At 45.1% G+C, this 26,358-nt stretch overlaps 2 protein-coding genes across 2 annotated transcripts in view; both read left to right on the forward strand.

Annotated features, from left to right (window-relative positions):
• Positions 1-26,358, forward strand: part of PSMB4 (proteasome 20S subunit beta 4) — a 222,733-nt gene that overhangs the window by 106,493 nt on the left and 89,882 nt on the right. The gene's annotated exons all lie outside the window — the stretch shown is intronic.
• CGN (cingulin) lies at positions 134-26,235 on the forward strand. The gene is made up of 21 exons (XM_079155169.1): positions 134-261; positions 5,360-6,239; positions 7,753-7,853; positions 7,986-8,055; positions 8,164-8,262; positions 10,319-10,446; positions 12,674-12,806; positions 13,128-13,340; positions 13,744-13,892; positions 14,145-14,277; positions 18,024-18,233; positions 18,568-18,774; positions 19,330-19,587; positions 20,478-20,648; positions 21,331-21,492; positions 22,387-22,476; positions 22,972-23,055; positions 23,148-23,266; positions 23,588-23,696; positions 24,215-24,378; positions 24,682-26,235. Exons 2-21 carry the CDS (start codon positions 5,391-5,393, stop codon positions 24,821-24,823), a joined length of 3,591 nt encoding a protein of 1,196 aa, XP_079011295.1. The 5' UTR covers positions 134-261; positions 5,360-5,390; the 3' UTR covers positions 24,824-26,235.

Consider the following 26,358-nt stretch of genomic DNA (forward strand, 5'->3'; position numbering starts at 1 on the left):
CTACCCTGCTCGCGACCCCTGGTCTGGGTCCCAGAGGCGGCGGCCCCGCCCCTCGGGGGAAGCGAACCAACCGGAGGAGGGATAAGGCGGGACGGGCGGTGACGGCCAATGGGGGTGGAGTTCTGGAGTAACAGGTTGGTGGGAGGGGGAGAAAGAAGGAGGGAGCGCGAGGGCCAGAGGGGGAGGGCGGGGAGCCGCGCGTGCAGCTCTGCTGGATCCCGAGCCCGGAGCGCGAGCCCGGGAGCGCCGACCCTGGCTGGGGTGAGTGAAGTGGGAGCTGGCAAGGGTACTGAGAGGCAAACGACCCTTTAGGTGTACCCCTGAAGGGCGGGGGTTGAGACAATCAGAGATATCTCCTTGCATCGCACAGGTGATGAGTTGGAGCAAGGCGAGGTGGGGAGGTCAGTTAGGGTGGCAGAACTGATTAGGAGTTGGCCCCCTACTCTAAGGTGCTAGAGGCAGGTGCCTGAGAGGGTGTCAGCGTTGAGCACCCGAAGCTAAGGCTATTCCCAGGGCACGAAGCGTTTCAGGGCCAGGAGATCTCTAGAGGTCAGACGCCAGCCCTAGGGGCAGAATTTCTCTTGGAGACCGGGGTGAATTGGGGGGGTGCAAGAATTAGTCCCAGTTGGGCAAAGGGAACTGCTGCCTGAGGTTCAGAGACTTAAGGGGAGGGCAACAGCAGGTGCTCTTTTCCTGAGATTCCTTTTCCGGATTGCCAGTCTGAACTGGCCACAGGCACCTCTCTTCTGGGTTTGAAATGGCTCTGAGGTGTGGGATCTTTCTTTAACCATTCACCTACAGGTGAAGGCAGTTGCCAGTAGAAATATGGAAGGGCAGAACAAGAGGGCATCCCACTCTTCTTGCTATAGGTGTGAAACTATTTAAGGCTTTCAGTTTCTGTCTTCCTTTGCTTTCATGCCAGGGAGAATTTTTCCTTATTCTTCTGAAGAGAGAGTGTGCTCCCCAGGCGAGGGTTATGAGGAAGCATAGATCCATGGGTTTACAAAATATCTAGAAATACTTATTTCTCATGAGACTTCCTTCCCCAAGCTGATATCAAATCCTTCCTCCAAGCACACATATTTTCTTCACTGGTTCTAGATGGGGGCCACTGGGTGAGGTTTGGGAACCACATCAATTTCCTTGATGTTTTTTTTGAATCCTCATTACTTCCTGAAACCCCTTGAGGCATTACTGACTCCTGATCCTTGATGGCTGTCAGATTGGCAGTGGGCACTAATGGTGCTGGAAATAGGCAGAACTCCCCAGGAGACCAAAAGACTAGGGGAATTACACTTCCAAATCCCCAGGCCAGTTGAGAGGTGCTCTTTGGGGCCAAGACAAGACTTCTGAGGCAAATTTCCTTGCCTTAGGCAGCTATGGAACCAGAGCCAACCTCAGCTTGGCCACTTTGATGCCCTGCCTGAGGAAAGTTGTAATTGGGAAATAATTAGCAACTGCTGTTTGTAGATGGCCTGCATGCACGTGCCCCACCACCATTTTTTTTTTTAATCCAGGATATTTGGGAGTAGGGGTCTGACTGTGGGGACCTGCTAATCCAGAGATTTGTCTGACTCTAAGAGGATTCTGGCTTCCTAGATCCCTGCCTGCAGTTCCCAGGCTGGTCTGCATGCCATTACCCTTGTGGGAGGTGCAGAGGGGGTAGGGCTGCTTCTCTTCAGGCCAGGGAGGGGAGATCTTGGCTAAGGATGTGGCAAGGTAAGTGTGGGATCTGGAATGCAACTTTGGGAACTTGAGAGGGAGTGGTGAAGGGAGACAAAGTCTTCCTGTCACACACTGTTCTGTCACTCACCAAGTTCTTTGTTCATCTGCTCCTCCTGCCTCTTCCTGACCTTCTGCCTGCTCCTTGGGAGCCTTGGCTTTGGCATCCAAGCTGGAGAGAGCCCTTCCCATGGTCTTGCCCTTCTGCCTCCTCTGGTATGGAATTTCTTTGGTCTCCTTTACAAGCTGCCCATGTAGTTTCCCTGGTCCTCCCCTTCCCCTTGCCTCTCAAACCAGTCCAGCCAGTTTGTAGGGGCCCAATTCTTCATTGTGTTTTTTTCCCCACTGGGCAAGCAGCTCTAGCCTGGCTCTCAGGTTTCTTCTTTTTCGGTGGACCTAGCCAGGAGTCCACTTGGGGAGGGGTTTCTATTTGGACCCACAGGCAACCTTCTTATCTCTATAACTTTATGAGAAAAAGGAAGCTGTCTTTTTCTGTTTTGACCATTTACTTACCACCAAGGAGCTTCTAATCTCTATTCTTTTGCTTCTCCAATTTTCTAAATGTGCCAGTTATTTAGCATCTAGCATATTGCCTGGCCCTGTGTGTACCAATCCCTTCCGTGCACACACACCTCCCTGAAACTACCCCACCCCCACTTCCTGCTAGAAGTCCAGGGACCCTGTCACTCCTAGTTGGGAACCAGATGCATATGGCTGGGCCAGAGGTGATGGAATTGGGGCAGGGCAGGCTAATGAGTAACTCAAGGAGAAGTGGCTGTCTGGTACAGGTGCCGAGTGTCCTCCCCCTCTTTGCAGGCAGGCATGGCAGAGGCAGACAGATGAGGCTGAATTAACTTGTGTCCTAGTCTCTTCCCAGAGTACAGTTGGTGAGAAGAGCCCTGGGCAGATGCCAAGGGAGGGGAAAAGCAGGGTTAGGCATCTGGTGAGAGCACAGGCCCTGGGCTCCATGTCACCTGGTGCCCAATCATTGTTTACCTTCCTCTTGGGCTTACGAAAGGCCTTGGAGCTGCCCTGTTCCCTTGGCCCCGCCCTGCTGTCCTCTGTAACTGAAGGAGGGTAGGTTTCGGGTTTTCCGTGTTGAATCATTTAGAGCCCTGCTGTCTGACCCACCCCAAAGATCCCTCAGCCCTCCTGGCCCCTGACCCACATGCCTTGGGACTGAAGGTGATTGAGGCTAGGAAGTCACTGGGATCTGGGGGAGTACTCGATACCACCTTTGTACAACTTGTCACTCTCACCCAAGGGGCCGTGCACTTTGCCAGGCCTAGGTGGGAACTCTTTGACCTGGATCTGGAAGATCTGTAGATGTACTGACAGGACAGAGCTGTGTCATGCATAAATCATGTGACTTCTGAATAGCAGTCTAGGCACATATGGTTGTAAGATCATGACTGCATAGGGCAGGGAGTTCAGACCAGGAAGAGGTCTTGTTAGTAGGGCAAGAGAGAAATGACTTTGGGAGATCCCTAGGCAATCTTCCTGCTGCTAGGCGACTCAGCCTTGGTTTAGGATACAACCTTTAACAAATATTTGTTCACATCTACCATGGGCTCAGATGATGATGGTCTTTGCCCTCTAGGAGCTTAAAGTCTAGTGGGGGGAAACTGTAAAAAATCACTCCAATATAAAGATAAACTGAGATAAACTTACAGAATGGTAACTGTAGAGGGCATGTAATGTGGATCTGATCTGGTGTGTGGGAAGTAGTGGTCAGGGAAGTCTTCTCTGAAGTTCCTATGGAAAGGAGTAGCTTATGTGAACAGTAACATTTATTGTCAGATTTGTGACAGGGCTTTCATGTTTAATATATTATCATTGCCTCACTGTTATAGTGGAATCTAATTATGATAAAATGCAAAAACTTTGAGCCTAACAATCTTACAATTGTATATACTGTATAATTATTTATTGTCTGATTCTCATAGGCAATTACCTTATGTCTCATTATACCCATTTTATTGATGAGGAAACCAGGGCTCAGAAAAATTGTGATTTGCTAAATGTTGTATACATCAAGTGAAGAGCAGAACTAGGATTTTTTCAAGCCAGATCTTGACTCTAGTCCAGTGTCTTTTCTACCAGATGAATGATTTGGAGAACTACTTTCCCTCTCTGCCTTCTCAAACCTTTTAAGGTTTTGTGGCAAAAGTTTGTGTGGGCTGTCTCCTGAGGGAGAACGCATTGCTTTCACAGTTTTCTCAAATCTAGTCCCAGGGCCCCGAAAGTGAAGAACCATGCCCCCAGGTGACCCCTCCCTCCCTGTTCCTCTCTCCTGAGGAGAGGTGCTGGTAATGCTAGGAATGTTCTTCCTCAGAGACCCCCACCAAACCCTTTCTCACCTGGAGCTCTGCTTCTGCCTCCTTTCTCCCTCCTTATCTCACCCTGGTTTGCTGGCTTTCTAGCACTCCTACAGTTCCTAAAAGGGTTGTTGCCAAGTTTCCTTGGCCCAGAACTCAACGAGGAGGTTGAGTTGGGCATGTTTATTTTTCTGTCTGGCACATTAGAGGCTCCTCCTGGAGGTTGGTGCTGGGCTCTGGTACAAACTAGCAGAAGGGGTAGGGAAGCTGGCTTTTTTATTTATTTATTTATTTATTTGCTTGGAATAGAACCTCTCTCCCAAGTTCCTGGAGCCAGAGCATACCTGAAACACATTCCATCTGCTGACTCTAAGCTTGGAATGTGGACCAGGGAGCTAACCTGTGGATAGCCTTGTCTCTGCCCTCAAGTGGGAAAAGCCTACCTGTTTAAGGGTAGGGTGTGTGTGTTTGGATTGACAAACTTAAAACCTTATTTAAATCTTTTCTTTTTGTTTGGTGTTTGTTTGCTGGGGATCAAAACCAGGGCCTTACACTTGCTGGGTAAGCATTCAACCACTAAGCTACATCCGCAGCCATAAATCTTTTCTTGAATAGATAATGTATCTATATGGTCTCAAATGCAAAAGGGGCAGAAAGATACACAGTAAAAAGCCCATCCCTTTCTATTCTCCCAGAGAATAGACACTCTTCCCCTCTTCCATCCCTGTCCCCAATTCTCAGTTCCCTCACCCAAGAGGCATCATTGCCATCAGTGTGAATAGTTTTTCAGAAGTTGGGATGCCATGTTTTGAGGTCATCTGTACTTTAAATGAGCTCTGGGAGAGGAGGCCCTCTTTCCTCCAGGGGGTGGAGGTTATCTGGTAGGCAGGCCTTGGATCTGCCTTTCCTCAGGGGAGGAGGGAGGCAGTTGGTGTTATATGTGCACAGTATGTCTGAAGATCAAGCACAATCTTTAAACTCTTAACAAAGCCAAGCTCCCCAGGGCTATATCAGAGGAAATAGATTCTTCTAGGTCAGTGAATTTCAAAGTGTGCTAATCTGGACCAGCAGTATCAGCCATCACCAGGGAGAATTTGGTTAGAAATGCCCATTCTCAGGTCTCACCCTAGACCTAATGAATCAGAAACTGGGGGTAGGGACCCACATTCTGTGTTTCTGCTGCTCAGATAAAGTATGAGAACCACTGTGGTATATATAAGGAACTGATAAGGCAACCAGTTTCACTAAAGGTGGGCAAGTGGGGTTTTTGGGTTTCTATTGCAAGTTATTCAGCTGAAACTCTTTTCTTCATCTTATAGGATCCCTCCTACCCATGAGTAGGCATCTGCCATGGCTGAACCCCGGGGCCCTGTAGACCATGGAGTCCAGATTCGCTTTATCACAGAGCCAGAGGGCAGTGCAGAGGTGGACACCATACGTCGAGGGGTCCGACGCCCTACTAAGGATGCAAGAGCCAATACCTATGGGGTTGCTGTGCGTGTGCAGGGCATTGCTGGGCAGCCCTTTGTGGTGCTTAACAGTGGAGAGAAAGGAAGTGACTCTTTTGGGGTCCAGATCAAGGGGGCTGACAACCAAGGGACTCCAGGAACTCTGAGCTCTGATTCGGAACTCCCTGAGAACCCCTACTCTCAGGTGAAGGGATTTCCTGCCTCCTCTCAGGGCAGCACTTCTGATGAGGAGCCTGGGTCCCATTGGAATGGGAGACTACTCCGTTCCCAGTCACAGGCCTCACTGGCAGGCCCTACCCCTATGGATCCCAGCAACAGGAGCACCAGCTTGCTGGAATTAGCCCCCAAAGAGACTTCCCCAGATAGCACCATTGACACTGCTCCATTGTCTTCAGTGGACTCCCTCATCAACAAATTTGACAGTCAAGTTGGGGGCCAAACTCGGGGACGGACTGGCCGTCGTACACGGACACTGCCCCATGAACAGCGCAAACGGAGCCAGAGCCTGGATAGCCGTCTCCCACAGGACACCCTTGAGGAACAGGAGCACCAGTCCCCCAACCACTGGACTCCTAGCACAACATATGATAACCATGTGAGCAGCTCGAAACAACCATCCCAGAGCCAGAGCCCTGTGAGTGGCCTTAGCCATTCCCATCAGACTCAGGACTGGGTCATTCAGAGTTTTGAGGAGCCACAGGAGAGAGCACGGGATCCCACCATGCTGCAGGTCAGATTTAGTCTCTCAACCACTTCTAACCACAGCCCCTCTCACAAACTCCAGCCCACCAGCCCCAGGACTCCTTGCTAATCCACTAATCCAAATAACCTAGGGCAGAAAGTCCCTATCTTTTGTTCTACACTCTCAATCCACTAAATGGATGATATTCACATATACAAGGTACTTCCATGGGCAAAATTCTAAAGAAAGTAGAACTAACTATGAAATCACTATTCATAAGCCAGGTATGGGGTGCATAGTTTTTGGTTTTTTTTGTACCGGGGATTGAACCCAGGGGCTCTTAACCACTGGGCCACATCCCCAGCCCATTTTAAAATTTTATTTAGAGACAGGGTCTTATTGAGATGCTTAGGGGCATCACTAAGTTGCTGAGGCTGACCTTGAACTCATAATCCTCCTGCCTCAGCCTCCTGAACCCCTGGGATTACAGGCATGCACCACTGTGCCTCGCTGTGGTGTGCATATTTATAATCCTAGCTACTGGGGAGGCTGAGGCAGGAGGATCACAAGTGTGAGGCCAGCTTGGGCAAGTTGGTGAGATCTTCAACAGCTTAGCAACAGCCTGTCTCAAAATAAATTAAATAAATAAATAAATAAATAAATAAAGGACTGGGGATGTAGCTTAGTGGCAGAGCACCCCTGGGTTCAATTCTGAGTACTGCAAAAGAAAAAAGAAAAAGAAAAAAAATCACTATTCACAAGCTTGGAGAGTTATTTGTCATTGCCCCAGCCATTAACCATGCTTCAGTCACCTGCAAATGTTGACTAGGTCTACAGCTTTCATAAGACAGACTTGGAGAATCTGAACAGTTCCCTGGTGCTCTTGCCAAAATTCCACACCTTTTTTCTCTATCAAGAATGTAAGGGCTGGGGCTATAGATCAGTTGGTAGAGTGCCTGCCTCGCAAGCACAAGGGTTCAATCCCCGCACCGCAAAAAAAAAAAAAAAAAAAATGTAAGGAAGGGGCTGGAGTTGTTGGCAGAGCGTTTGCGTAGCATGTGTAAGGCACTGGGTTCAATTCTCAGCACCACATGTAAATAAATGAATAAAGTCAAGGTCTATCAACATCAAATTTAAAATTTTTTATTTTAAATAAAAAATTTTTAAAAGGTGCCCAAGGGAAGAAAGACCAGACAGAACATGTTTTTTAAAAAAAGAATGTAAGGAAGTGGGGAACAACTTTACTTTGAGACAAAGTTATGTTCATTCTAAGAGTAAATCATTTATAAACTCTAGTATATCAATCATCATTAGTGACAAATTACTTGTGACGTAGCTCATAGCCTGTTGAGGTTTGCTTATTGAGGAAAATCTGGTTTATAACTTTAGCACAAGGAGGTATCCTGCTTGGACTTCTCCCTGCCCTATTGCTTAGGCCTCATCATGCTTGAAGCTGCTACCTCTACTTCATTATAACTCCATTCACACTTTTGATCTAATTTATTTATTTTTCTTTCTTCCTTCTCTCTCTCTTTCTCTCTCTTTTTTTTTTTTTTCCCAGTTCAAATCAACTCCAGACCTTCTCCGAGACCAGCAAGAGACAGCCCCACCAGGCAGTGTGGACCATGTGAAGGCCACCATCTATGGCATCCTAAAGGAGGGGTAAGGAGGGCCTACCCAACACTGGAGACATATATGTCCCTTCTTTTCCCTCCATCTTCCTTGCTCTTCCCTTTTCTTTATCTAGTACCTTTTTCCTGTGCTCACTTTTGCTTCTATTCTTTTACCTTCCAGAAGCTCAGAAAGTGAAACCTCTGTTAAGAGGAAAGTTAGTTTGGTCCTGGAGCAGATGCAGCCTCTGGTGGTGAGTGGCCTTCCTCAGTGGGAGCAAGGCTTAGGGTTAGGGCTGTGATGTTTCCAGGGATCTGGATGTGGATTCAACTCCTGCCCTCTCACCCTTGCTTATCTTCAGCAAATGGTTTCTCCTGATTCTACTAAGGCCCTAACAGGGCAGGGCGAACTCACCCGAAAAGTGGAGGAGCTACAGAAAAAGCTGGATGAAGAGGTGAAGGTGAGGAGAGGTTAGATATATGGGAAGGATGAAGGGGAGAAAACCTTGGCCTTGAGATGGGCTGGGCTGGCTCTTTCAAGCAATGAGATGAGCACTCTAGTGTCCTGTGAGACAAGAGACAAGAGTGTGCACTAGTACCAGCAAGGACGTTTGGGGTTCTCTGGAACTTACAGAGTACATTAAGATCCAACTACTTTCCATTGCATATTCTTTGGGAGTTCTCATCCTGGCTGTGCTATTTACTGGCTGTTTAAAGCTGGAAAAAAATTACTAAAATTCTCTTCCTCTATTCTTTGCATCTTCTTCATAAGATGGCTATACCAGTAGCTGTTATTTATTGAATATAATTTTTTTGGTACTAAGAATTGAAGCCAGTAGCATTTAACCACTGAGTTACATCTCCAGTGTCTCTTATTTTGAGTCAGGGCCTCACTAAGTTTCTGAAGCTGGCCTCAAACGAGAGATCTCCCGCCTCAGCCTCCTGAGTTGCTGGGATTACAGGCATGCACCACCATGCCCGGCTTTTGAATATAAAAATTTTGTAGCAGGTTCTGCCCGGGGAAATATGTAGTCATTATAGTGACCCTGTAAAGTAGTTATTCTAGACTCATTTCAAGGCAAGCAATTTACCACTGAGCTACATTCCCAGCTCACCTGAGAAAACTCAAGATTGGAGAGGTTAAGTACGTTATCTGTGATAGTAAGTTGCAGAGAAGGAATGAAAAATTCAAGTCTTATTCTAAAAAACTATGTATCTTTTTTATTTTGCAATACTAAAGATTGAACCCAGAGGTGGTTTACCACTGACGTACATCCTTAACTGTTTAAAAATTTTTTTGTGGTGGTACTGGGAATTTAACCCAGGGGCGCTTAATCACATCCCAGCTCTTTTTATTTTTTATTTTGAGACAAGGTCTCTCTAAGTTGCTTAGGTCCTCACTGAGTTGCCCAGGATAGCCTGGAAATTGTGATCCTCCTGTCTCAGCTTCCCAAGTAGCTAGGATTACATGTGTGTACCACTGCATCCAGGTTGCCCTTTGTGTTCCTTTTAAAAATACCACTTCCATCTTTCACAGTATTGCTTTCTCGGTGCTCAGTGAGTGTTGGATTGTAGTCCCCTTGTTTTCTAGAAAGCAATGCAGTGGACTATGGATTCAAAGTAAATGGGTTCTAATCTTGATAACATTACTTTTTTCTTGTTATAACCAACCTTGAACAAGAACTGTTTTCTTTTTTCTTTCACCGTGCTAGGGGTTAAACCCAGGGCTTCATGTGTTCTACTACTGAGCTATACCCTCAGCCTCTTGGATGAATTCCTTAAGTGTTCTAAGCTTCTGTTTCCTTAAATGTAAAGTGGGGATAATAATAGTACCATTATTTATTATTTAGTTATTTGTTTTTGTATAACAAATTATCCTGAAACTCAACAGCTCAAAAACAAGCATTTTTCTGTGTCTGATGATCAAGAATCTAGGATCTGCTGAACTGAGTATTTCTCACTCAGGGTATTTCAGTTGAGCTTTTAACTATGACTTTTATCATTAGAAGACTTGAGTAGGGTTGAAGGATCTGCTTCTAAAATGATTTTCTCAAATGGCTATTGGTTGGGGACCTCAATTTTTGGCTATATGACTTTATAAAATTGCTTGGGTGTTCTCACAATATGATAGCTACCTTTCCTCAGAATGAGTGATCCAAGAGAAAAGGTAAGGAGGAAGCCACATTGCCTTTTTATGACCTAATCTCAGAATCTACATATCACTTCCTCATTTTTCTGTTTGCAAGAAGCGTGTCATTAAATCCAGCCCATCCTGAAAGGGAACAGAATTAGGCTTCATCTTTGAACAGAATATCAGAATTTCTGGATGTGTTTTAAACCATCCCTAGTACTAAGGCTTGTTATGTGAGTTCTATGTAGGTGATACACATAACGTTGCTAGTACTGTGTCTGTCATATAATGAGTGTCCAATGCATGTTAGACATTCTCATTATTCTGGATCTTTCTGAGAGTCTTTCCCTACTCTCCCTCTGCTATACTCTTTCTCCCTTTTCCAGAAGCGACAAAAGGTAGAGCCATCCCGGGTTAGACTGGAGCGGCAATTGGAGGAAAAGGCAGAAGAATGTGACCGGCTGCAAGACCTGCTGGAGAAGAAGAAAGGGGAAGCCCAGCAGAGCACCAAGGAGTGAGTGCTGCTGATGGCACATTTGGGGCTGCCTAAACCAAACTTAGAGATCACCCCTCCCAGGGTTGAAGGGGATAGAGGGAAACCTTCAGAAGCTGAGAGGGGCAGGAATGGTTAAACATAGGACCTTTCTCTTTACTTTCTCTAGTAATGGTGATAGTGCATGACTTGGAGTCAGGACACCTGTTTGTCTCTGTGCCAAAGTTTCTTAATCTGTCAAATGAGCTTAATTGTAGTACCTGCCTCACAGGATTGATTCAGATGTTTTCCCAACACTGATCTGGGTTCCTGAGGTATATCAGTGAGCAATGCAAATGAAGCACCCTGTTCTCCAGAAGCTTAGTGAGAGGGAACAGACAATAAACAAACATAGTATGTGACTAAATTTGTAACATGTGAGAGGTGGTAAGTAGAGCAGGATCAGGCGGATTGGGAAGGTCAGGTTGTCAGGGAGCAGGTTGCAGTGTTAAATAAGGTAGTCAAGTAAGTGAACAGGGAGCCAGGCATGTGTCGTACACCTGTAATCCCAGCTACCTGGGAGACTGGGGCAAGAGGATTACAATTTTGAGGTCAACCTGGATGATTTAGGAGAACTTGTCTCAAACTCAATCAAAAGGGGTGGGAAACTGCGCAGCAAAGGAAACAAGAATGTGAAGAGAGAATCTACACAATGGGAGAAAATCTTTCCCAGCTACTCTTCTGACAGAGGATTAATATCCAGAATATATAAAGAACTCAAAAAACTTAACACTAACAAAACCAAATAGCCCTGTTAATAAATGAGCAAATGGACTAAACGGACACTTCTCAGAGGAAGAAAAGCAAATGGCCAATAAATATGTGAAAAAATGTTCAATATTGTTAGTAGTTAGGGAAATGAAAAGCAAAACTTTACTGAGATTTCATCTCACTCCAGTTAGGATGGCAGCTATCAAGAATACAAACAATAGCTGGGTGGGGTGGTGCATTTAATAATCCCATCAATATAGGAGGCTGAGGCAGGAGGATTGCAAGTTTGAGGCCACCCTCAGCAACTTAGCGAGACTGCATCTCAAAATAAAAAATAGAAAGAGCCAGGATGTAGCTCAGTAGCTCAATGGTTAAGTGCCCCTGAAGCCCTGCTACTTAAAAAAAAAAAAAAAAGAGCCAGGCACAGTGACACACACCTGTAATCCCAGTGGCTTTGGAGGCCGAGATAGGAGGATCGAGAGTTCAAAGCCAGCCTCAGCAAAAGCGAGGTGCTCAGCAACTCAGTGAGACCCTGTCTCCAAATAAAACACAAAATGGGGCTGGGGTTGTGGCTCAGTGGCCAAGTGCCCCTGAGTTTGTTGTCTGGTACCAAAAAAAGAAAAGAAAAGAAAGAATAAACAACAATAAATTAATAAATGCTGGAGAGGATGTATAGAAAAAGGAACACTTTTACACTGTTGGTGGGACTGTAAATTAGCACAACCAATATAGAAATCAGTATGGAGGTTCTTCAAGAACAGGCATAGAACTACCATGCTATCAAACTCCTTGGTATTTATCCTGAAGAATTAAAAGTCATCATACTATAGTGATAACATGCAGACCCATATTTATTGCAGCACAGTTTACAACAGCCAAACTATGGAACCAGCCTAGATGTCCTTAAGTGGATGGATGAATGAAGCAAATGTGGTATCCGTACACAATGGAGTTCTTTTTAGCCATAAAGAAGGATGAAATTATGTCATTTTCAGAACAATGAATGTAATTTGAGAACATTATGTTAAACAAAATAAGCCAAACTCAGAAAGTCAAGGGTTGTATGTTTTCTCTCATATGTGAGAGCTAGAGAGAGGGAAAGAAAAGTGAAGGGGATCTTAAGAAAATCCAAGGAAGATCAGTAGAAGAAAGGGATCAGGAAGAGGGAGGCTGGGAGGGAATGGGGAACTACTGGGGGATGATATTGGCCAAATTATATTGTTATATTGTGTGCATGTATGAATATGAAACAATAAATCCTATTATGTATACTATAATGCACCAATTTTTAAAAAGTGGGGAAAAAAAAGGGTTAGGGCTACAGCTCAGTGGTAGGGCACTCCTGGGTTTAATCTCCAGCATTACCAAAAACAAAATAAAACCCGAACAAACAAAAGATTTGAATACATACTTAACGGGGGTCTAAATGAATTAACGTTTGTGCAGTATTTAAAAAACTGCCTGACGCATAGTGTTCAATGATGTTATCTATTATTAGGCTCCAGAATATGAAGCTACTCCTGGATCAGGGTGACAGGTTACGACATGGACTGGAGACCCAGGTGATGGAGCTGCAGAACAAGCTGAAACAGGGTCAGGGTCCTGAATCTGCTAAGGAGGTACTTCTGAAGGTAGGGAGTGGGATTATATACCCCAGCATGGTTTCCTTTTACCTGAAACAGCCTCAAGTCTGCATGGTTTCCCCAAAGTTTGAGGAGTAGGTTGCTTATTACAAGTACTCCTTAGTGTGAGTTCATGCAGACTCGGGTGGGAGTAGCCTACAGCCCAGAATAGTAGGTTTCCCTTATCCTAATGAGACATCTTAGTGGGCAGAGAACACCTGGGTACCATGTCTATGTGCTCAATAAATGCTTTCTGACTAAACGAATAAATTAATAAACAGAAGGATCCTAATATAGTCACCCCTGTGCTTTTATCTTCCCTTTCCCCAGGAACTGTTAGAGACCCGGGAGCTTCTGGAAGAGGTCTTAGAGGGGAAACAGCGGGTAGAGGAGCAGTTGAGGCTGCGGGAACGGGAGCTGACAGCCCTGAAGGGGGCCCTGAAGGAAGAGGTGGCCTCCCGTGACCAGGAGGTGGAACAAGTCCGGCAACAGTATCAGCGAGATACAGAGCAACTTCGCAGGAGTATGCAAGATGCAACCCAGGCATGTGACCAGAGCAGGGCTGGGAGAGGAGGGCTCTGCTGGGGAATGGATCTGTTTTGGGATTTTGTATTTTTGGACTCTTCAGGGTTTAAACAGGAACTCTCCCTAAATGACATGTGTGAGATGTAGTAAGAACCTTGGCCAGGAAACATGTAAGGACAGAGGGAGGGAGTATAGGTCAATACCATAAGGATGTGGGGCCAAAGGGCCACAGGGAAGCAACTGGGGGAGGCTTCCTATAGATGACAGAGAAGAGGAAGTGACTTGGGGAGCATTGTGGCAGATACCACCAGATGCTGGGGTGCAGCTGGCTTGGTGCCCTCTGGGCCTTAGCTTCCTTCTTTACACACTCAGAATTTTTCCTGAAGTAAAGCCTCTGGTGCCCACCTCTTCCCTTACTTAGGACCATGCAGTATTGGAGGCTGAGAGGCAGAAGATGTCAGCCCTGGTAAGGGGGCTGCAGAGGGAACTGGAGGAGACCTCAGAGGAGACAGAACATTGGCAGAGCATGTTCCAGAAGAACAAGGAGGAGCTTAGAGCCACCAAGCAAGAGTAAGAACCTCACACTTCTTCCAGGAATACATTTCCGTGACTCTTGTATTCCACTGCCTTTCTACCCGTGTTGTACTCTGACTCTCTCATTTCCCAAATTGCTCTTCTCCATATCCACTTTCCTCTCTCTTGAAAATGGGTGCCTGATGTAGCGCCCTCTGGGGAGGCGGTTTCCACTGTCTTACAAACCTCTCCCAGGTGTGAGGTCTGACCCTGTTCCTTTTCTCCTTTATTTTACCTTTCTGGGCTCAGACTCCTGCAGCTGCGGATGGAGAAGGAGGAGATGGAAGAGGAGCTTGGGGAGAAGGTGGAGGTCTTGCAGAGGGAAGTAGAGCATGCTCGAACCAGTAGTAGAGATAGTGTCCAACTTGAAGAGCTCAAGAAGGTACTTGGTAGTTGGGGGGCAGAATTCCTGGTCTGGGTAATGGGTACACCATGCAGGTGTGGCTGTCTCCCATGTGCTTATTTTCAGGCCAGCAGGTCTCTTCATTGTGTATAGAGATTTCTAATGGAAAGGGCTCTCAGCAGCCAGGTTGGGGTATAGCCAGAGGCTGCTGGCTGCCTCCCAAGAGACTTCATGGTTAGCAGCATTTAGGTGGATTTGGAAAACTCTAGGGTCCTTTTTACAGGCTCAGAAACCTAATTTGTTCAGCATAGCAAAAGCTGCTGTCTTTCAGGGGGGCTTCATTAACTACATGATGAAACAAATGTTTACAGTCAGAATGCCACTTTATTAATTTTTAATGAGAAATGTCATCACATGGCCTGGAATGCTTTCATTGGCATGGGCAACTGAACTACATGGGAAGCCAAATTGTAATCTGAAGGCTATTCAGATAGTACACAATCTGGACCTGGGGAACTAAAGGGGACTGGTGTTTAAGGTATCCATCTCTTTAGTCTCCAAGACACAACCTTGCTGGTAGGGTGGTAACACTCAAAGTTCATGGTAAAATTTCCTCTTTTGTCCTTTATTTTTTTAAAGTTAACCCTTTTTTTTTTTATCATGCATGGATGATATTTCATAGAAGAGTCACAAATAATAAGGTCATGTAATTGAAATGAACACAAATGATTTCATATTCTTAGTGTTTTTGTTTATAAGGAGGTAATAATTATTTTTGGGTGACTTAGATAACTTAGAAAGTCTTTTCATTAATTATAGGGAACTAGCATTTATGACTTCCTAAAGATTATTTTAGCTCTTACACTTCATTGATCCACAATCCTGGATATGTAGTAGATGTTCAGTTATCAAGTATTAGTTAGGGCTGGGGATATAGCTCAGTCAGTAGAGTGCTTGCCCCGTAAGCACAAGGCCCTGGGTTCAATCCCCAGCACCGCAAAAAAAAAAACAAGTATTAGTTAATCCATGCTTGTTTATTATACCTCTACTATAAAACTGCCTAGGTATAATTAAAGTAACTATATTTTTAAGTGAAGAAATAAATTGCTGTAAATTATTATTTCCCAGGTAAATAAGAACTTAAGATTATGCAAAATATTTGGTGGAGAAAAAGATAAAAATTGCTAGTTGGGCATGGCAGCACATGCCTGTAAACCCACTGACTTGGGAAGCTGAGGCAGGAGGATCACAAGTTTGAGGCCAGCCTCAGCAATTTAGCCAGACCCTGTCTTAAGATAAAAGATAAAATGGGCTGGGGATGTGAGCTGTGGCTCAATGACAAGGTGCTTCCCTTGATCCAATCCCTAGTATCAATCCTCCCCACCTCCCAAAAAAAAGAAAAACCTAAAATATGTTAATCCAAAATACATTGATGAGTATTATGTTCTGTTATGTAATTTAAAATTGTTTTCTCAGGTAGCTGGGTGTGGTGGCACACACCTGTACTCCTTGGTACTCAGGAGGCTGAGGCAGGAGGATTGTAAGTTTAAGGCCAGGCTGGGCAATTTAGTGAGCCCTTGTCTCAAAATAAAAAAATAAAAAGGGCTGTGGATATAGTCAGTGGTAGAGAGCCCCTGGGTTCAATCTTTAGTAACACAAAAAGAGGAGAAAAAATTTTTTTCACAAAAACTTCCAAAAGAATGATGAGGTTAAAAATACTCTTAAGTATTTATCATGTTATTTTGAAGTTAACAACTATCACTGATAGTCTGAAGTCTCTTTACTATTTTAGCTGACAGTGAACTCAGACAGTTCTCTCAACAATTTTTTTTTTTTTTTTTTTTTTTTTAACCAGGGATTGAACCCAGGGGTGCTCAGTGGAGCCACATCCCCAGCCCTTTTTATTTTTTATTTTGAGGCAGGGTCTCACTAAGTTGCTTAGGGCTTTGCTAAGTTGCTGAGGCTGGCCTTGAACTCTCGAGCCTCCTGTCTCAGCCTCCCAAGTCACTGGGCTTACAGGTGTGCACCACCATGCCCAGCCATTTCTCAACAATCTTAGTCAATTTATTATTTTGGGTAACACTAAAAAAGCAATAACTAGTGTTTAATTTATCTCATATTGTATGTGTATTTTATCAAATATTTAATAAATAAGCAAAATATACATTGGGAAAACAGACTAAACAAGTCTGACAGAACTTTCAGTCTACTGTTTTTCTTTTTCTTCATAATTAGTCCTGTTAGTGTTTTACCTTGAAGACTCACTACCTGTTACATGACCCTTCAAGCCTAATTATGGTTATTTCTGAATTTCACAAGTAACTAATAGCTAAAGAATTAGAACCAGAACTCATAGTTTAATTTTCCTTTGAAAAGAAATTAGAAATTTTCTAGTAATTATAGTGTCACATTTTTGGTTTTCAATATTTTACAGATAAATAACCAATCTTGTTTTATCTGTAAACTAATCCACTCTCCCTCTGCATAATTTAAAAAATATTTTTAGTTGTAATATTTTTAGTTGGACACAATACCTTTATTTTGTTATTTAGTGTTTTTTTTTTTTTTTTTTTTTTTTTTTGCGGTGCAGGGGATTGAACTCAGGGCCTTGTGCTTGAGAGGCAAGCACTCTACAGATTGAGCTATCTCCCCAGCCCTTATTTAGTTTTTTTTTATGTGGTACTGGAGGTTGAACCCAGTGCCTCACACATGCTAGGCAAGGGCTGTACCACTGAGCCACAATCCAGCCCTGCATAATTTTTTTTAAAATATTCTTTTAGATATTGGTGGACCTTTATTATTTATATGTGGTACTGAGAATTAAACCCAGTGCCTTGCATGTGCTAGGCAAGCGCTCTACTCCTGAGCCACAACTTCAGCTTCCCTGAATAATTTTTTAATGGTGTTATATTTTACATACCATAAAATTCCTCCTTTTAAAGTGTACAGTTCGGTGACTTTTAATGTAATCACAAAGTTGTGAAACCATCACCACTGTCTACTTACAGAACATTTTGGTCACCTCACAAGCTACCCTGTCCATTAGCTGTCATTCTCTCCACACCTTAGCAACCACTAATCTACTGTCTGTTTGGTTTTGTCTATTCTGGCTATTTCATAAAAGCACAATCCTACAACATGTGACCTTTTGTTTCTTTTACTGGCATGTTTTCAAGATTCATCCATGTGGTAGCAAATATCTTCATCCCTTTTTTATGGATGAATAAGATTCTACTCTACAAATGTGCCATATTTTGTCCATTCATCAATTAATGGACACTTGGGTCATTTCTGTTTCACCTATAATGACTAATGCTGCTAGGAACATCATGTACAAGTTTTTATGTGAACTGTATATTTTTTGGTTCTTTTGGGTATATACCAAGGAGTGGAATTTCTGGGCCATATAGTCAGTCCGTGTTTGACTTTTTTGGTGTGATACTAGGGATTGAACCCAAGGCCTTATTCATGCTAGGGAAATGCTCTACCACTGAGCTACATCCCTATTCCTTTTCTTTTATTTTGAAACAAAGTCTCAGTAAGTTGGCCAGGCTGGCCTTGAATTTGTGATCCTCCTGCCTCAGTTTCTTGAGTAGCTGAGATTATAGGCATGTGCTACTGCATCTGATGATTATTCAACTTTTTGCAAAACTGCCTAGCTGCTTTCCAAAGTAGCTGCATCATTTTACATTCTCTCCTATAAAATGTGTGAGAGTTTCTCTATTTTCCACCTTCTAGAACCTTAGTCTGGTCTTTGTCCTGTCAATAACCCCCTTCCTTTCCAGGAGCTTCGCTGGGCACAGGAGGAGCTTAAGGAGCTGCGAGCACAGCGGCAGAGTCAGGAGGTGGTTGGGCGACACCGTGACCAGGAGTTGGAGAAGCAGCTGGCAGTCCTGAGGGTTGAGGCTGATCGAGTCCGAGAGCTGGAACAGCAGAACCTCCAGCTACAAAAGACCCTCCAGCAATTGAAACAGGACTGTGAAGAGGCTTCCAAGGCAAGGGGAGTGGGCACCGGGCTTAGGAGGTGGAGGCTGAGGGGTCTGGAGGGCTGAGGAGCCACAGGGCCTGGAAAGTTACTTATGCTGGGTATGTACTGACCTGCTCCTTGGGCCTAGGTATGTGATTAAAAGCAGGATGTGGCAGGGGAGACCACTGGACCTGATGACCCAAACATCTGTGTAGGGGTGGGATTTCCAGGGAAGCCCCTGCCTGGGACCACTCCTCTTTACTCCTGGCTTCAATGGGCTCTTGGTGGGTCAGTTTTCCTGGGTGTGCTTGCGTAGTAGCCTGAACCCTGAGGTCTGAGCCACTGCTCCCAACTGCCCGCAGGCCAAGCTGGCGGCGGAGGCAGAGGCTGCTGTGCTGGGGAAACGTCGGGCAGCAGTGGAGACCACTCTTCGGGAGACCCAGGAGGAAAACGACGAATTCCGACGGCGCATCCTGGGTCTGGAGCAGCAGCTGAAGGAAGCACATGGCCTGGCGGAGGGTGGGGAAGCGGTGGAGGCACGTCTTAGGGACAAGGTGCAGCGGCTGGAGGTTAGTGCTTTACCTCACAGCATTGGCTTCTTCCTGACCCTTTCTACACTCAGATCTGGCTAAATACTTGCTTGTCACTCAGCTGTCAGTTTTATTTTGCTAATAGTGCACTTCTGTTTTGCCTTCCTGAATCCTCTGTTTACCTTGGGTTTATTTCCTAGAGTATACTTGGTGTGAATATTTGAGATTTTGTACTGGTATTTTTATCTCTTATCTCCTGCCCTTTGCTTGCTCTCTGTCTCTTGATATCTTTTTATTTCTTTTTTAAAAAATATTTCTATTAGTTGTTGATGGACTTTTGTTTTATTTATTTATTTTTGTGTGGTGTTGAGGATCAAACCCAGTGCTTCACACATTCTAGGCAAGAGCTCTACCACTGAACCACAATCCCAGCCTTGTGTCTTGATTTCTCTGCTGGTTCTTCTAAGCCAATTTTCATTGCCCACCATTTCCATAAATACCTACCTCCCCTCCCTCCCATCTACCCACCTCCAAATAACTTGAACCCAAGCTTTGTCTCTTCCTAGCCGAAACTGGTCACCTCTCCCCTCTCAGGCAGAGAAATTACGGCTACAGGAGGCGCTGAATGAAGCTCAGGAGGAGGAGGGGAGCCTGGTAGCAGCCAAGCGGGCATTGGAGGCACGGCTGGAGGAGGCCCAGAGAGGGCTGGCGCGCCTGGGGCAGGAGCAGCAAGCACTGAACCGGGCCCTAGAGGAGGAGGGGAAGCAGCGGGAGGTGCTCCGGAGGAGCAAGGCAGAGCTGGAGGAGCAGAAGCGTTTGCTGGACAGGACTGTGGACCGACTCAATAAGGAGGTGAGCACCAGATGTTCTGCGTCCTTAGAAAGAGGCCCAGCTTATACAGATGCTTGCCTAGGGGATGGGCTGGGGGTAAGTCAGAATGTGTGGCATCTGCTTGCTTCAACTATACCTCTAGAGTAGCTGGGATTCTAGGTGTGTGCCACCATGCCTGGCTTCCCCTCTGTTTTCCCTTGCCCCCCCCAACAACCTTTATAGCCTTCATTCTTGGGGAATATTTCCTGGAATTCTGCTTTAGAGTATATAAGATCCAAACTCAAGAATCTTCATGAAGAGTTTTAAATTGAGGGAGGGAGAGGAGAAAAGGGAAATAAATTGCGTTTTGCTGGTAAGGTTCTTCTCACAGTTTCTTACTTTATGAAACAAGACTAGCACCTAATATGTTACATCAGTTCTAAAGTACACATTTTATCATTTCTGAAATTGGATTGTGTCTTATAATTGGAATTGGTATGTCATAGTTCAGTTGGCAGATTCTTTCTTAGTGTTACACCTTATAATTACTGTCACCTTGCATTTGCTGAAATGTGGTCACTGAAGGTTTACTTTGTATCAGACACTGTTTGTAAGTACTTTGTGTAATTAATATAGTTCTCCCAACAACTCTGCAATGTAGGTACTATTATTATCCCATTTTATAGATAAGAAACAGACCCAGAAAGGATAAGTAGCATGCTATTGGTCACTAATAGTGGAGTTGAAATTTAAACCCCAAACATCTGTATACAACTACTATCCATACTAGGGACCTAGGTCTGGGAAAGAGCAAGAGAGGGCTGCCTTGGCAGGAACAAGACTCTATGGAGAGTCTTGTGAGCTGGGCCTGGAGAAGGGACAGAATATCTCCTAATGAAGTGCAGTGCTGAAAACTCTCTTCTGCATTTTAGCTGGAACAGATTGGGGATGACTCTAAGCAAGCCCTGAAGCAGCTCCAGGCCCAGCTGGAGGATTACAAGGAAAAGGCCCGTCGGGAAGTGGCAGATGCCCAGCGCCAGGCGAAGGATTGGGCCAGTGAAGCTGAGAAGACCTCTGGGGGGCTGAGCCGGCTTCAGGATGAGGTAGGAGCCTAATGGCAGGATGGCAATGGTCTGATGTCCTTAGGTTTGAAGGTCACTGCCTCTGAAATGACCCTATGTCTTTGGTTCCTGAGGCTGAGGTTTAGCTGTGAATACTTACAACAAATGACATGTGAAACTGGTGGATGGTGGAGGGAATTTTCTACCCTAGGTACAGACAACAGGGAATGCATTGTCTGAAGAGCAGTGGTTTTTAAACTGTGCTGCACATTGGTCACCTGGGGAGTTAAAAAAGTCTCAATGCCCAAACTGTATCCCATGGTACTTAAATCATAATCTCTAGGGGTGGGACCCAGGATCAGTATTTTTAAAAACTCTTCACGTAGCCAGGTGCAATGGCATTTACTTTTAGACCCAGCTACTTGGGAGGCCGAAGCAGGAAAATCCCTTAATCCCAGAGGTTTGAGACCAGCCTAGACTGTAAAACACACATGCGCGCACATACACATACCTTCAAAAACCTCAAGTGATTCCAATTTTTATACAGAATTTTGAAACAACAAAGAAAATGGACTAAAATTCAGTCTGCTTTTATCATCATCATGAGCTGGCAGTTCTGAAGAATGTCGATAATGAAATATTTCTTCCCTTGTGGGAAAACTGCTCTCACCCCTCAATTCCCACCTCATATTACACTGAACTACTGCATTTTCCCTTTTGGCAGATTCAGAGGCTGAGGCAGGCCCTGCAGGCATCCCAGGCTGAGCGGGATACTGCACGACTGGACAAAGAACTTCTGGTCCAGCGACTACAGAGCCTGGAGCAAGAGGCAGAGAACAAGAAGCGCTCCCAGGATGACAGGACCAGGCAACTGAAGAACCTTGAGGTGAGGACATTGGATGGTTATGCTTGGGTGAGAAGGGGAGGAAGGGGTTCTGGGTCCTGGCACAGGTGGGCCTTCCGTGGGGAAAGGAACCAGGATACTCTAAGCCTCTTTTTGTACTAGAGATTGAAACTGGCAGCCCACAGGTGATGGATTTTGTTGGGCTGCAGTATTTTAACCAATTTTAAACTAAATGTCAATGTTTTGAAATTTGGATTTCTGGCTTCTTTTATATTTAAAAAATGTAACACTGAGCTTCTAGACCTTGAGTTCTGCAAAGCAACAGTTGACTGGAGCTAAGCAATAGCATCCACCCTTTAGAGTGAACAGTGGTCCTCAATTTGATATATTTGAGAATTATAACAACAGCAGTAACAGCAGCAGCAGCAAAAATATATTGTGCTGTGCCATTTCATTTTCAGAATACTCTTGAGCTAGATAGTCTTGCTTTTTCCATTTTACAGATGAGGAATATCAAGACTCAATAATATGATTTTCAAACCAGGTAGTCTAGTCCCAAGTTTATATTCTTAACCTCTACATGGTACTGCCTGACTTAAATTTGCTCCCCCAATATGTACTCTGGTGCTTTGGTTTCTGTGTGTGTCTGTTGGCCTTGGCCCAGGTACTTGGGTTTCCCTCTCAGTTTTCCCGTAAGAAAAAAAGAGGTCTCCAATGAGGAATGGATTCTGGGGACCACACCATGCTCCTCATGCCACATCTGGTCAGAAGAGGGCGCTAGCTCCATGATGGCTCTGGGCAAGGACCTAAAGCTCCTGGGAATATGCAAAAGGAAAACAACTATGGAGGCTGAAGTTTGACAGGGCCCTAGTCTGAGTTTGGCATTCCAGTGTCCAGCATTTGGGGAAGAATTGGCCTTTTGTCCTTCTACCTTAGGAAAAAGTTTCTCGACTGGAGGCAGAGTTAGATGAAGAGAAGAACACTGTGGAGCTGCTAACAGACCGTGTAAATCGGGGCCGGGACCAGGTGATTCCTTCCTTACCCCTCATTGTGTCTACTCCTGACTGTGTAACCTCTTGGGCCTCTCAAAAACAATTCTACCCTCCCATTTTTCATAATCTGGAGAATTCTGGCTATAGGATTTGTGTGTGGCTAGGTCTGCTTCAGGTCTCTTCTAGGAGGAGTTGGCAGGTTTCCTCAAGTGGAAAGAAGCCAAGAATTTGAGTGGAGGAAAGAATCCTGCTGGCCTGGGCTACTCTTACCAGAGTCAGGACTGCTTTAGTTCAGAAGGAATGCTAGTTCCTGGTAGGACTAAAGAAGCTCTGTTTCCATTCTCTGGCTCCTCTTGTTTGCATAGACTGTGATTACTTAGTTGCTTGAGAAATTTTGGGTTCAGAGACCATCCTCCAGGGGTCTGCCCCACCAGGGGTCTGCCCCTTCAGGGCTCTGCCCTACTTGGTTCAGCTTGCTGGTTCATTCTTTACTCTCCCCAATTCTAGACCCTCTCGCCCATCCCCCTAGGTCGATCAGCTGAGGACAGAACTCATGCAGGAGAGGTCTACTCGGCAGGACTTGGAGTGTGACAAAATCTCCTTGGAGAGACAGGTGAAAGAGAGGGGAGTTTGGGGGATAGACCCTGGGGGTGGGTAGAATGACTAAGTGAAGTATTGACCATGGGGGCTTCCTGTCCTTCTCAGAACAAGGACTTGAAGACCCGATTGGCCAGCTCAGAAGGCTTCCAGAAACCCAGTGCCAGTTTCTCTCAGCTTGAGTCCCAAAATCAGTTGTTGCAGGAGCGGCTACAAGCTGAAGAGAGGTAACATGAGCTTGTCCTTACTTGCTCCCTTCCTTCCTCCCTCTGTCTGAATTTTTCTCCTCTAGGGCTTTCCTCATCTTCTATCTCAGGCCTGATCTTCAGGGAGCCCCTTTTCTCCTAATACAAAGCAGAAAGAGTTGTAGATATTCCGAGATATAAATGACCTCTATCTCCTCAGTTCTTTGGATCTTCCCTGAACCCTCCTTATTCTGTTGTTGGGGCTTATGATGAAGAGAAGTCCTTAGAGGCAGAAAGGGACCAAGTAAGGATTCTCTTAGAAATGGTGATAGCTGTAGTCATCCCTCTACCTTCCTCTCCTAGGGAGAAGACTGTTCTGCAGTCTACCAACCGAAAATTGGAAAGGAGAGTTAAAGAGTTGTCTATCCAGATTGATGATGAGCGACAGCATGTCAATGACCAGAAAGACCAGGTAAGGACATGGTACCCTGGGGCCAAGCTGCCATGGGCAAGTATATATTATGTGTTTGCTTGAAGGATAAGGGAGGTCTCCATCTCCTGTAGGTCTTTCAAACCTAATCTTCCCTTGTATAAAGACAAGGAAATTACATTGAAAGGAGAGACTAGAACAGTTGTAGTTAGCATATATGTTGAATGCTAGTTTCTTTCTTTTTTTAAAACATTTTTTGAGTTGTTGATGGATATTTATTTATTTATATGTGATTCTGAGAATTGAACCCAAGTGCCTCACGCATGCTTGGCAAGCACTCTGCCACTGAGCCACAATCCCAGGCCAAATGCTAGTTTCTTTTGCTAAGTGTTATGCATGCATTAATTCATTCAATCCCCAAGGCAACTTCTCAGGCTAGGGAATTTGTGTATTGTTGCATTTTTCCAGGGACAGTTACCCCTTGTCAAGATTGTTACAGGGGAGAGTCTAGGCCATGGTAGCAGGTGCTTTTCTGATGTGGGACTTGATATCCTGTCCAGCTAAGCCTGAGGGTAAAGGCTCTGAAGCGGCAGGTGGATGAAGCAGAAGAAGAAATTGAGCGACTGGATGGCCTGAGGAAGAAGGCACAGCGTGAGCTAGAGGAGCAGCATGAGATCAATGAACAGCTCCAGGCCCGGATCAAATCCCTGGAGAAGGACTCCTGGTATGGGCTCCCTTTTGCTCCCAGCTCCATGGGAGCAGCACAGTAGGAAGTGAAGGGTCTCTTCTAAGCTGGATAAGAAGGAGAATCTCTAAAATGGGACTGTACCATCACTTATTGTGACTGGAAGCTAGTGTGGTTATTTCTTAGTATTTCAGCTCCATCTTACATCTCGTCTGCCCAGATCTCTGATTAGTGGGGGATCTTGTGAATGGTGTTAGGTCTTAGAAGAATGTTTCTTTGGCTTGGAAAGAGTGACTATCTCAATCTAGTCCCTTTCCCTTACCAGTATTCTTTCTGATTCAGGCGCAAAGCTTCCCGTTCAGCTGCTGAGTCGACCCTCAAACATGACGGACTGAGCTCAGATGAGGAATTTGACGGTGTCTACGACCCCTCATCCATTGCATCACTACTTACAGAGAGCAACCTGCAAACCAGCTCCTGTTAACTTGTGGTCTTCAAGGGTTCAGAAACAGGCTGAAGGCCTACCCCAGCCAGCCCTGCTCTGCCTTGCTCTGCCCTGCCTTCCTTGGATTCATCTTTCCTATGGGTGACCCAATTATTCAAACCTAAGACAGGGATGGGGCCAAGTGATGGTGATTAAAAAAAAAAAAAAAAAAGACATCAGCAGTGAGCTGATGGATGAACTTGGCCTTTCCATTGGAGGAGTGGATATTTTAGGCCTGCAAAGTCCTTCTCTTAGATGCTGACTCCTCCTTCATCTCTTTAATAGTGGAAGGACAATCAGCACATAGACTGAGAGAGACTGAGAAGGAAAGGAAAGGGTAGAAATTGCCATGTATAAAGCTTTATTTCTTTAGCCCTTAACCCTATGGCTCAGGGAAATACCCTCTGCTATTCTGCTCCCTGGATTCCTGCAACCTATTTTTCTCCCACTCTGGGGCAGGGTGAGGGGAACATTATGGGTAATGAACACGCAGGCGTGAGTCTACCCACTTCTCAAATGCTTCTCTTTGCACAGTCATGGGGCCTGTGTGGTCCTATACCTTTCTAATTCCTGTATTTTTATCTTCTTCAAGCCAGTGGGTCCAGAGGACCCTTCAGCCTCTCCCCTTTCCATCTTCCTCTCCATTCCTACCTTGTTTCTTTCCTCTCAGTGCCTTAGCCAGGGTGAGGAGATAAGTATGCTTTTCTTGCCTTTTATACCTGTACACTCAGACCTCTCCAAAAACCAACCTTTCTCCAACTGGAATCCTCAGCCTGCCCTGCTTCTCCAGTAACTGGTCAAAAGGTACTGGCTGCTCTGCCAATAAGCCCTGGGTAAGGGACTTTGGTAGGGCCATAATAAGATGGTGGGGGCCTGGTTCCGCTCAGGGTTTCTATCTTCCTTTCTCTCCCTCCTCTGCAACGATGGTGGTTATAAGGTGGTTGAACCTGGGAACCCTGACAACTGTGTGTACAAGTTCCAAAAGCAAAGGTCTCAATTCTGTGGTCTGCCTTCTGGTTTCTCTGACTAGATATGTCCATCCTCAATGGGGAACCAAGGGACCCTCATTTTCTCAAGAATTGGGCCCTTATTCAGGGTTTCCCTGGGTTTAGAAGCTGACTCTTGGTACAGATGGGAAGAGGCAATGGGTTATTTATTCCTCCTTTGGATTTTGGGGAGAACCAATCCCTGGTGGGGAGGAGGTAAGGGGGATGGATGATTCACCTCTTATTTCCAAAGCAGGTTCTGTAAGGAGCCTGTGGGGGCCTGTGGAAGAAGGCTGTTCTCACCAATGACTTGTAATTTCATGATTAAAAAAAAATACCTATGTTCTTCTGCAAATAAGACATTTTCTCCTAATCTAATCCAGCCTTGTTTTTATTTTTAAATTAAATATTAAGATTATATATCTATATTGAAATCCTTGTCTTCTTTTTCCTGGCTTATTTGGAGGTCTGAGTTTTACAAAGAAGTTGTTTTAACTCTACAGCTTAGAGGACATGGGTCTTTTACCATTTTTCATATGTACCTAGAAA

The sequence above is a fragment of the Sciurus vulgaris genome, assembly GCF_902686455.1.
Source record: "Sciurus vulgaris genome assembly, chromosome: 1".
Classification (NCBI taxonomy): Eukaryota; Metazoa; Chordata; class Mammalia; order Rodentia; family Sciuridae; genus Sciurus; species Sciurus vulgaris.

Bases quoted from the DNA above. Each gene is read 5' to 3' on its own strand.
- CGN (XM_079155169.1), top strand. From the start codon at position 5,391: ATGGCTGAACCCCGGGGCCCTGTAGACCATGGAGTCCAGATTCGCTTT. The intron at 18,775-19,329 runs GTTAGTGCTTTA...CTCCCCTCTCAG, and splicing joins ACAAGGTGCAGCGGCTGGAG to GCAGAGAAATTACGGCTACA. The intron at 22,477-22,971 runs GTGATTCCTTCC...CCATCCCCCTAG, and splicing joins TAAATCGGGGCCGGGACCAG to GTCGATCAGCTGAGGACAGA.